This window comes from Podarcis tiliguerta (genome assembly GCF_965153285.1).
Source record: "Podarcis tiliguerta genome assembly, chromosome: 2".
NCBI classification, from domain to species: Eukaryota; Metazoa; Chordata; class Lepidosauria; order Squamata; family Lacertidae; genus Podarcis; species Podarcis tiliguerta.
In genome coordinates, this window is record NC_139535.1 from 3594475 (window position 1) to 3606754 (window position 12280).

Here is a 12280-nt window from a genome sequence, read left to right on the forward strand (position 1 = left end):
CTGATGCCCCGTCAGGCAATTGGGGCATCCAGCTCACTCCGGGGTTGCCTCCTGTCCTCCGTAATACAGGATTGGCCCGTATTTCAGTGTGAAATGCCACATCCTGCATTGATACAGTTTTATCCAGTGTTTCACCCCTCTCCCCTCTCTGCCAAGTTAGGGATCCTCACCAAATGCCTGTGTTTGAAAGGGGTGTGAAAGGTCATGAATTTAAGATCTGGGTAGCGAAACAGAGGCAGATTTGCAGATACAGTGGTACCTCAGGTTAAGAACTTAATTCGTTTTGGACGTCCGTTCTTAACCTGAAACTGTTCTTAGCCTTAGGGACCACTTTAACTAATGGGGCTTCCCGCTGCTGCTGCTGCGCGATTTCTGTTCTTATCCTGAAGCAAAGTTCTTATCCCACGGTACTATTTCTAGGTTAGCGTAGTCTGTAACCTGAAGCATCTGTAGCCTGAAGCGTCTGTAACCTGAGGTACCACTGTATGTGTGTGTGACAAATTCCAGAGGCACCATCCTGCAATAGCTTGTAATGGATTGCTTTGAAGTTACTTCCGCATCAGATTGGGGGAAAAAAACATGTTTACCCACCGCGTCAACCTGTCCTGCATTTTGCCAGAACAAAGGTGGCAGCCCTACTGTACTCTACAGGGACAGGCAATGGTGTAGTGTAGTGGTTAAGAGCGGTAGAACAGATTCATGTCTCCGCATCCTCCACATGCAGCTGCTGGGTGACCTTGGGCTACTCACACTTCTCTGAAGTCTCTCAGCCCCACTCACCTCATAGAGTGATTGCTGTGGGGGAGGAAGGGAAAGGAGAATGCTAGCTGCTTTGAGACTCCTTAAAGGTACCCCTGCCCGTACGGGCCAGTCTTGACAGACTCTTGGGTTGTGCGCCCATCTCACTTAAGAGGCCGGGGGCCAGCGCTGTCCGGAGACACTTCCGGGTCACGTGGCCAGCGTGACATCGCTGCTCTGGCGAGCCAGAGCCGCACACAGAAACGCCGTTTACCTTCCTGCTAGTAAGCGGTCCCTATTTATCTACTTGCACCCGGGAGTGCTTTCGAACTGCTAGGTTGGCAGGCGCTGGGACCGAACAACGGGAGCGCACCCCGCCGCGGCAAGCCCTAGGCACTGAGGCTTTTACCCACAGCGCCACCCGCGTCCCTGGTGGCTCCCTAGGGTAGTGATAAAGCGGAATATCAAATCCAAACTCTTCTTCCTCCTCTTCTGCACGCAAAGCTTCTGTGCTGTGGCCCTTCCAACAGGGCTCAGCATCAGGGCATCTGTCTTGCATACAGGAGGCACCAGGCTAATACATATAACCATAGAATTGTAGCGTTGGGAGGTACCCGAGGGTCATCTAGACCAACCCCCTGCAATGCAAGAATCTCGGCTAAAGCACGCATGCCAGGTTGCCATCCAAGCTCTGCTTAGAAACCTCCGAGGAAGGAGAGTGCAGCACCTTGTGAGGGGAGTCCATTTCGCTATCTACCAGCTGTTGTTGTTGTTGTTAACGGAGAAATCAGAGGGCTCCCTTGGACAAAAAAACAAGGACACCAGCCAGGAATACCAGAGCAAAACAGCAGCCAGTAGGCTTGGTCTTTACTGAAACTGTTGCGACAGGACTCCCACCTGCCACAAGGTGGAACAAGATGGAAGCAAGCCCCTAACAAAGGAGCCCCCAAATTTTTATTAGCTGCTAATCCCCATGTTACACCACCCCCCAAACTACATCATGATTACATCATGAAAGGGGAGGTCTGGTGGCAGTAATCTGAGCATCCTGGACCTTGCTCCATGGTTCTCCTTGCCCTCCACCAAACACCCATCAAGTGTAACAAATGAGATATTTACATTTCCCTGTTTCCCAGCCAAGTCAATCCCACCCTTTGGTCTTCATCTGGGTTTGTTATTTCTGGAATGGCTACCTGTCTGGCACTCAGGTATCAGGATGCCAGGAATTATCACTCAGGCAGAGGGGCTGCTGAGTAGCTGAGCTCACCTGTCTATATGAATTTCTGAAGTTTCCCCAGTGAGCCAGTACATAGGTACATTTATCAGTGAATTCTTACATTTGGTATTGTGCAGCAAAGGCCCTTTGAATAGATAGGAAGAAACTGTGATTTTCTAGTATTATTGGCTGGACTGAAATTCTGATTATCATCATGATCATCATTTATTTGTATGCCACTTTTCCACACTTAAACCATACTAAAGGCGGTTTATAACTTTTCCGTCCCAAAAGTTGCAATGAATAACAATTTAAAGAATCGCAAACAATAAAGTAACGAACACATCTCAAAAGATAAACAATTGAATTAAACAGTCCCCACATAATTCATAATAAAGTTGAACAATAACAATTCAAAAGCATTATTTGTGTATAATGTGTTTTGTGGGGACAAATCACAAAAGTCACAAAAGTGATTATGCTGGTTTTGGTAGTGGGCTGCATTTGCATGATATCTGCTGGAGGGGCAACCTCCCCCCTCCCAACCTATACATAAATTCCTGCAACAGTGTCAGATCTTCAGTTTGCCAGTGGGGGCGCGCATGCGTAAAACTCCCAAGGCTTGCTAAAGGGGGGGGGCAAGTCCTGCCACTCAAGTCTTCCGATTTGGGCAAAGGAACCCAGCCCTGCTTCCTAGAGAGGCAGGAAGCATGATTCTAAAAGCGAGGGAGGCGGAGGAAGGAGAGAGAGATTGAGATTGCCACCCCTAACTCGGCCTGGATGGAGAGAAAGGAGCTTGGAGCAGGCAAAGGAGAAAGGGGTGCGCAAGGAGGAAGGGGGGAGGGAGGGTTTGCTTTTGGAGGAGGGTTCAAAGGAGCACCACCCCCAGCTTCCCTGTTTAGGAACCCCCTGATAGAGCAGCGTGGGAAGAAGCGCATCCGTGCAGCCCACTTGCGACGCGCGCAGTAAAAGCGCGCAGCGGTTCCCAGCGCAAGATCCACCGCGATCCAGTATCAACGCTGTAGTTCTAGGCTATGGAGAAGGGATTGGGGCGGGGAAGACGCCCTTTCTTGGGGGAGAGGGAGAAACGCGAGGAAAAGAACTCCCTTTCTCCGCCCATCTGGTGTGCAGGCAGTTTGCAGACTTCTTCTTAAATATCTCATGGGCTGTCACATGGAAGAGGGAACCAGCCTGTTTTCGCCTGCACCGGGAGGGTAGGACCAGAACCAATGGCTTCAGGTTACATGAAAGGAGAATCCCACTAAACATTTGGGGGAAAAGCATTCTGACAGTAAGAGCTGTTTGACAGTACGGTGGGTGCTCGGATTGCGAACATGATCCGTGCGGGAGGCATGTTTGCAACCCGCAGCGCTGTGTCTGCGCACACGCGGGTTGCGATTCGGCGCTTCTGTGCATGCACAGCGCGATTTAGTGCTTCTGCGCATGTGTGAGCGCCGAAACCCAGAAGTAACCCGTTCTGGTACTTCCAGGTTTGGTGCGGTGCGCAACCCGAAAATGCACAACCTGAAGCGACTGTAACTATAGAACCTCCTTCCTTGGAGGTTTTTAAGCAGAGGTTGGATGGCCGCAGCTGTCATGCATGCTTTAGCTGAGATTCCTGCATTGCAGCGGGTCAGGCTAGATGACCCTTAGGTCTCTTCCAACTCTAAGATTCTATGATTCTCCAGCTGCAAAGTGGTCACCCGACTGCCTTGTTTTCAGCACAGGGTCTTCCGACCCACCCCATTTGGCTCAGGGGACATAGCCTTGGAGGGGAAGTTATATGGCGAGAGGTGGGGCTGGGATTTGCCGTACTTTTTTTACGAGGCCGACTCAGAATCCAAAACCCAGTCACTTGTTCGTTCATTGAATTCATTTCCTACCTTTTACTCCAAGGAACTGAAGGTGATGTAAGTGGTTCTCTCCTTCCCAGTGCAGGTGCCAGGCTATTTTGCGCCCGGGGCAATGCTAACTATCAAAGCAGTTTACCTATGGGACCACCTCTCCTAGTATGCCCCGCAGAGGACCGCAAGGTCCACAAATGACAACATTTTGGAGGTCGCAAGGTGGTTAGATTGGTCTCAACTCGGACCAGGGCCTTTCCACTACTGGCCCCGACTTGGTGGAACGCACTGACACAAGAGACTAGGGCCCTGCGGGACTTGACATCTTTCCGCAGGGCCTGCAAGACAGAGCTGTTCCACCTGGCCTTTGGTTTGGACTCAGTCTGACCCTCACGTTTCCCTCCCTTTATGGTCTTGATCTATGGGCTACTTTTAAAATGAGGCTGCATTTTAAATTGCATTTTAACCTGTATTTTAAATTGGTCCGTCCCCCCCCCCCATTATGTTTTTACTGTAATTTTACTGGTGTTAGCCACCCTGAGCCCGGCTCCGGTCGGGTAGGGCGGGGTATAAATAAAATTTATTATTATTATCAGTTATAATACAACAAACAAACATATAAACAAACAAATGAAAAGAGACCACTGATGGAACTCGTCATTCACAGATCATACGTTTCCCAGACTTGGGTCTCCAGCTGGGACTACAATTCCCATCATCCCTAACCACTGGTCTTCCTAGCTAGGGATGATGGGAGTTGTAGTCCAAAAAAAAAAAAAACAGCTGGAAACCCAAGTTTGGGAAACACTGACGTAGAGGGGGGAAACAAACGTATGAATGATGGAATCCTCCTCACTCCCTGTCTCTCCTTTGCAGGCATTTGCAAGCTACACCCTATTTTGAAGGACATCTTCACAACAGCTCCAGGTGTCCCAGGAGTGGTCCGGTTTAAGCCTCTTCTTTCATCTCCTCCTGGCAGCACAATGGCTTCTGAGACACTGTCTGTAGAAGGCGCAGAAAGAACTGCCAGGCAACCATCCCAGGTAAGGAAAGGATTGTTTTGGGAGAGGCAAGAATGGATTGAGTCTCTGTGGGCTGAGTGGGGAGGGGCTCTGAAAGAATATGTCTTTTTAAAATAATAATAATAATAAAATCTTTATTGAAAGTTCATAAAGTACAGTGGTGCCTCGCAAGACGAAATTAATCCGTTCCGCGAGTCTCTTCGTCTAGCGGTTTTTTCGTCTTGCGAAGCAACCCTATTAGCGGATTAGCGCTATTAGCGGTTTAGCGTCTATTAGCGGCTATTAAAGGCTTAAGGGATTAGCGGATTAGCTGCTAAAAGGCTATTAGCGGCTTAGAAAAAGGGGGTGGGGAGCGAAAAAAAATCTCAAGACTCGCAAGACATTTTCGTCTTGCGAAGCAAGCCCATAGTGATATTCGTCCTGCGAAGCGCATCGAAAAACGGAAAGCCCTTTCGTCTAGCGGGTTTTCCGTCTTGCGAGGCATTCGTCTTGCGGGGCACCACTGTACATAATTATATGTACACTGAACATGTTGAGACGTAAACAAAAAGAGAAACAGAACGGGTGCAGAAGGATAAATAAAGGGGGAGGGGGGGAACCCAAAACTGCATACTTTGCAAGGTAGGTATGGTACTTCACCAGATCATTTGCAAGAATGGATTCCAAATATCATCGAATTTGTCCATGGCAAGTGTGCATTTATTGTATGCAAGTTGTTTGTATGTTGCGAGTTTGTATAAGTCTTCAATCCAGTCGTAGAAGGGAGCCGCATTTTTATTTTTTGAATTCATCAGTACAGTGGTACCTCGAGTTAAGAACTTAATTCGTTCTGGAGGTCCGTTCTTAACCTGAAACTGTTCTTAAACTGAGGTACCACTTTAGCTAATGGGGCCTCCCGCTGCCGCCGTGTCGCCAGAGCACGATTTCTGTTCTCATCCTGAAGCAAAGTTCTTAACCCAAGGTACTATTTCTGGGTTAGAGGAGTCTGTAACCTGAAGCATCTGTAACCTGAAGCATCTGTAACCCGAGGTACCACTGTATCAGTCTTTTTGCTGTGGTAAAGGCATGGGGAGTCCACTCGTATTGTCCTCTTGTAAGGTTCCATTTGCTGGGTATATAATTATATATAATATAACACACACACACTATAATAATGCCTTGTTGTCTCCATGGGAGCCAGTGTGGTGTGGTTAAGAGCGGTAGACTCGTGATCTGGTGAACCGGGTTCGCTTCCCCGCTCCTCCACATGCAGCTGCTGGGTGACCTTGGGCAGGTCACACTTCTCTGAAGTCTCTCAGCCCCACTCACCTCACAGAGTGTTTGTTGTGGGGGAGGAAGGGAAAGGAGAATGTTAGCCACTATCACTATCCTTCGAGTAGTTATAAAGCGGGATATCACATCCAAACTCCTCCTCCTCCTCCTCCACCTCCTCCTCCTCCTCCTCCTCCTCCACGTTTGGCCTTATATCAGAACATCCTGCCAGATTGGGCCAAGGGCCCCTCTCGTCCTGCACCCTGTTCTCACAGATGCCACCCAGATTCCTGTGGGAAGCCCTCCAAGTAAGACCTGAGTCCAATAGACCTCTCCCCTTTTGTGATTCCCAGCAGGTATAACTGCTTCGAATTTTGGAAGCTGACGATAGCTGTCCTGGCTAGTAGCCACTGATAGCTTTTTCCTCTCTGTGGATTTGTCAAGTCCTCTTTTTGAGCCACCCATCTTGGTGGCCATCACTGAAAGATTTTTCTGAAGAAACCAGAGGCCTTTCTCCTGGGCATGGTTGGCCAATTGGTGCTAAAGAATGATAGCACTTTCTTTATGTATGCGACAACAGCAGCAAGAATACTTATTGCGAAGTATTGGAAGACACAAGATTTACCCACCCGGGAAGAATGGCAGATGAAGTTGATAGACTACATGGAACTGGCGGAAGTGACTGGCAGAATCCGAGACCAGGGAGAGGAGTCGGTGGAAGAAGACTGGAAAAAGTTTAAAGATTATTTACAGAAATATTGTAAAATTAATGAATGTTAAAAGATTGTTGGAATGAAGTTATATGGCTTTAGTAGAAATGTTATAAGGATTTAAGTATAAATAGATAATGGAATTTTAAAGGTAAAATAAGGTTAGAATGTGTTAGGATAATTATAGGACAGATAACAGAGGAAGATGGAAAGGAATTGCTGAAACATTTGACAGAAGTGGAATACAAAAAGGGAGGTGTGAGGAGGTCGGTGAAATAAGTGAATGAAAGATAAGATATTGAAATTGTTTGAGTGTTTTAAATTGTTTTTGTTTTGTTTTGTTAGTTTAATGTGTCTAGTGTTATGTAGTGTCTTTATATTGTATTGTATTGTTCTTTTTTCTGTTTTTATTTGGTTTTGTAGTGTGTAAATTGTTCAAAAAGCAATAAATATTATTTTTTTTAAAAAATCACTGAAAGATCTCAAAGGGACAGCATCCAACCACTGTGTTGCCTTTGCCTATCAGGAGGATGGTGCATGGTGAACCTGTCACTGTATTTTTTCTACTTCCAGGGCCTGATGACCTTCCAGGCTCTCTTGACCTTCGAGGAGGTGGCTGTGTTTTTCACGGAAGAGGAGTGGGCCCTTCTGAATCCCAGCCAAAGGGCTTTGCACAGGGAAGTCATGGAGGACAATTATGAGACGGTGGCCTCGCTTGGTAAGGACACTTTTCTTATAACAATAACAATAATTTATTGGCTGGTTTCCAATAATAGGGAACCAGGCGGAGGGCCTTCTCGGTAGTGGCACCCGCCCTGTGGAACGCCCTCCCACCAGATGTCAAAGAGAAAAATAACTACCAAACTTTTAGAATCATAGAGTTGGAAGAGACCACAAGGGCCATCGAGTCCAACCCCCTGCCAAGCAGGAAACACCATCAGAGCACTCCTGACATAATAGAATCATAAAAAGGTAAAGGTACCCCTGCCCGTACGGGCCAGTCTTGACAGACTCTAGGGTTGTGCGCCCATCTCACTCAAAGAGGCCAGGGGCCAGCGCTGTCCGAAGACACTTCCGGGTCACGTGGCCAGCGTGACATCGCTGCTCTGGCGAGCCAGAGCCGCACACGGAAACGCCATTTACCTTCCCGCTAGTAAGCGGTCCCTATTTATCTACTTGCACCCGAGAGTGCTTTCGAACTGCTAGGTTGGCAGGCGCTGGGACTGAACAGCGGGAGCGCACCCCGCCACGGGGATTCGAACCGCCGACCTTTCGATCGGCAAGCCCTAGGCACTGAGGCTTTAACCCACAGCGCCACCCGCGTCCCGAATAGAATCATAGAATCACATAATAGAATCGCATAATAGAATCATAGAAGACATCTGAAGGCAGCCCTGTTTAGGGAAGCTTTTAATGTTTAATAGGTTATTGTATTTTAGTGTTCTGTTGGAAGCCACCCAGAGTGGCTGGGGAAACCCAGCCAGATGGGCGGGGTATAAATAATAAATTATTATTATTATTATTCCACAGCATCATTCCAAAGTGATCTTGCTGGGACACACGACACAGACGTGTTCTATTCACTTCATGCAGGAGTCACAAAATCAAAATAATACCTTTTGTTAGCTTTTAAAAGGCTCGACTTTGAATTGCTGGGTATGATGTGACCAAACCTAAGCCACCTTCTCCGATTCCTTGACAGAGTCAGACCTCAATTCCTGTTGGAAAGGAGAAGATCTGTTGGGAAGAAAAAGAGAGACATCACCAGGTAGGAATTAACTTTGTTTGGGAGCCATCTTCATAATTTACTCACCTGTCTGCTACTTTGAAAGCAGTTTCCAAACCTTCATTTCAGAGCCCTGGTGACATGTTTTGCACGTAGATGATCTTAGATTTAATCCCTGGAATTTTGTGACTGCAGCTAAAGTCATTGGAATCACAGAGCAGCTCGTGATCTTCCCAGTTTGGCCTCTTTCCCAGCTTTCCTAGACTTCTGTTCTCCTCCTTATTCTTGTAGAAATGTATATACCACTGTTGTTACAAAGAAGATACCTAATTTTAATGACATCATGTGGTATATGGACCAGAAAGGAATAAGAGGTTGTGCGAGATTCTGGAATGTTCAAAAGGTGACCTTGATTTCAGCAGGTCAGTAACAGGGGGCAATCACATAGATGCAAAAAATCTGAGAAACACCTAACTGGGCTCAGTCTGTGATTGTTTCTGCCTTGAAATTAAATGTGATTCTTCTTAAAAGCAAGGTACAATAAAATAAAAACATTGCTTTACAAATACTAATAGTATTAAAACAAATTGAAGGCAGCAAAGGACTATTATCAATAAACTTATTATTCCAGGGCATTACAAAGAATACCCATATTTCAGTGTTTTACCAGGTTGAATTGTTGTTGTTTAGTTGTGTCCGACTCTTCGTGACCCCATGGACCAGAGCATGCCAGGCACTCCTGTCTTCCACTGCCTCCCGCAGTGAATTATGTGTACCCGTCTATAATAAGCTAATATAATCATTGTTATTATTGACCAGATCTTATCAAACTATTCATATACAATAGGAGATGTAATTTCTCCCTGGTTCTTAGGAACAGTTTTTCTGTTTTGCTGATTTAAATAAAAGTATTAAATATTTAAAGGATGAAAAAGAATAGAGATATAACATGCTTTTCCCCTTTCCTTCCGCACTCTGCAGATGGTGTACAAAACAACGAGCTACATAGGAAACCACATATGGAGTCGTCGGCAGCAGCCAAGCCTGAAGTTGGAAAAGAGATGCTTGGAAATCACAAGGGACCCAGAATGCCTGAAAAAAGAACATACACTGTGATGAAATCATTTACCTGTATGGAGTGTGGAAAGAGCTTCAGTCTGAGCTGCAACCTTATTACACATCAGAAAACCCACGCAAGGGAGAAACCGTTTAAATGCAGGGAGTGTGGAAAGTGCTTTAATAGGAGGAGTAGCCTTGGCAGACATTTGAGAACCCACACAGGAGAGAAACCATTTGAATGCATGGAATGCGGAATGAAATTTAGAGCAAACAGTAACCTTACTGAACATCAAACGATCCACACAGGAGAGAAACGCTATCAGTGCATGGAATGTGGAATGAGATTTAGAGTGAGCAGTAATCTTACTACACATCAAAGGACGCACACCGGGGAGAAGCCGTTTAAATGCATGGAGTGCGGAAAGAGCTTTACACAGAGCAGTAAACTTACTGTACATCAAAGAAAACACTCAGGGGAGAAGCCATTTAAGTGTGTGGAGTGCGGAAAGAGCTTTACACAGAGCGGTAGCCTTACTAAACATCAAAGAACCCACACACGGGAGAAAACGTTTGAATGCATAGAGTGTTGAGAGCACCTGAGTCTTGAGTAGTCACCCTACTCATCATAAAAGAACTCACAGAGGGGAGAAACCATTTCAGTGCAGGGAGTGTGGAAAGAGCCTTAGAGTGACCAGTAAGCTTACTTCACATTGAAGTACACCCACACAGGGGTGAAGCCATATAAATGCAGAGAGTGCAGAAAGACCTTTTGGCAGAGTAGTCACCTCATTCATCATCAGAGAATCTACACCGGGGAGAAACCATTTAAATGCATGGAATGTGGAATCCGTTAGAGTAGTCAGCTTACTTATCAGAGAATCTACATAGAGGGGTCTCTGGGGAAAGCTGTAGCACTGGGAGCCAGTGTGGTGTAGTGGTTAAGAGCAGTAGTCTCGTAATCTGCTGAACCGGGTTCGATTCCCTGCTCCTCCACATGCAGCTGCTGGGTGACCTTGGGCCAGTCACACTTCTCCGAAGTCTCTCAGCCCCACTCACCTCACAGAGTGTTTGTTGTGGGGGAGGAAGGGAAAGGAGAATGTTAGCCGCTTTGAGACTCCTTAAAGGGAGTGAAAGGCGGGATATCAAATCCAAACTCTTCTTCTACTCTTCTTGGAGAAAATCTCTGATTAAGACCTTGAGGGATTCACTGCTTGTTGTGGTACGCAGTCCTGAGCTTCCTATGGAATTCTGTTATTCCAAGTCAAAGCAACAAGATCTTGGTTTGAAGAAATCCTGCTTATGGCTGCTTTGCATAGGCACACACCCAACACTCATTAACGCCTCTTTAACAGCCTAGTCCCCTACACATCCCAGGAATCATCCATAATCTATAAGCGTGGTTCTCAAGCTCCTGTCTTCAAGGGCTGTCCTGAGTGACTGAGAAACTGCTGAGCGTATTTCTGGACCACAATGATTATTCTGAAGTTTAGCAATCATAACGTACTGTTTTAGATGCTGTAAAGTGGTACCTTGAGTTAAAAACTTAATTCGTTCTGGAGGTCCGTTCTTAACCTGAAACTTCTTAACCTGAGGATAACTTTAGATAATGGGGCCTCACGCTGCCGCTGCAAGATTTCTGTTCTCATCCTGAAGCAAAGTTCTTAACCTGAGGTACTATTTCTGGGTTAGCAGAGTCTGTTACCTGAAGCGTCTGTAACCTGAAGCGTCTGTAACCACTGTATAAGGAATTCAAATTTCAAACCAACAAAATTCAGTGACAAATAAAGCAATAAAGGTCCTCTTAAAAAATCAGTGTGGAGAATATGAAAAATACAATTAAAACACAATAGAAGTATTTAATGTGATAGTTCCGCCACACATTCTGTGGTCCACAATCCTCAGTTTGGGAACCCCTGATCTATGCCTAGTTTTCACCTCAACTTACTATTGGAACCCATATTTCAGCACAGCAGTGGCGTAGCGTGGGGGGTGCAGGGGGGGCCGGCCGCACCGGGCGCAACATCTGGGGGGGCGCGCTCGCACTCGCAGCTCTCTGCCCCTACCTGGCTCACTCACTCTCTCTCACTGCAGTGCTGGCTGTGCGAATCCGATCCGAGCCGCCGGGTCGCCGCCCACTGTGGAGGGGAGGGTGCCAGGCGTGCGGTGCGGTGCGGAGAGCGAGCGAGGGACTATCTGGGGGAGGGACAGTGCAGCGGGGGGGGGGCGCAAATTACTTGCCTTGCCCCGGGTGCTGACAACCCACGCTACGCCACTGCAGCACAGGAAGGCTGGAAACAAGTTTCCACGGATGAACTTTTTGGACTAGTTCATTGTTGATAAGGATGAACTGGAACTAGTACTAGTTCCTTTTTTAAATGGGTTTTCCAAGCACTGGTCCCATAAATCCCATAGAAGCAGCTTCTCTTAGCATAGTGGCTTGGAGTAGGGAGGGGAAGTTCTGCTAGGTATCAAGGCCTGTCCCTCTCCCCCCCCCCCCTTTTTTCTGGATTTCCTGCTCAAGATCCATATGTCCTCTTTTTCCTTGTTTATTGTGTGTGCTTTTTTTTTTTTAATGCTTTGTGCTTTCATACTACCTTAAGCTGGGGATAAGTAGGATGCTATCAAAGCTCCTCAGTCTGTCCCCATTTGCCTTTAAAGAGGGAAGCTCCAAGTCAGAATTCAATGGAAGTTGAACTGCGTAGAAGGGGTGGACC

The 12280-nt window shown here is 46.7% G+C and overlaps 1 protein-coding gene across 2 annotated transcripts in view; it reads left to right on the forward strand.

Annotated features, from left to right (window-relative positions):
* Nucleotides 1–2666: 2666 nt before the first annotated feature.
* Nucleotides 2667–12280, forward strand: part of LOC310670665 (uncharacterized protein) — a 36462-nt gene continuing 26848 nt past the window's right edge. The window contains exons 1-6 of one of the 2 annotated variants that reach the window (XR_014507605.1): nt 2667–2774; nt 4675–4841; nt 7355–7499; nt 8484–8549; nt 9489–10490; nt 10743–11378. Coding sequence is in view for 1 of the 2 variants with exons in the window: in XM_083426311.1 (XP_083282437.1) it covers nt 2735–2774; nt 4675–4841; nt 7355–7499 (352 nt within the window). In the remaining variant the exon portion in view is untranslated. Of the gene's footprint in view, nt 2775–4674; nt 4842–7354; nt 7500–8483; nt 8550–9488; nt 10491–10742; nt 11379–12280 lie in introns of those variants that run through there. The other variant, XM_083426311.1, reaches the window with a different exon arrangement.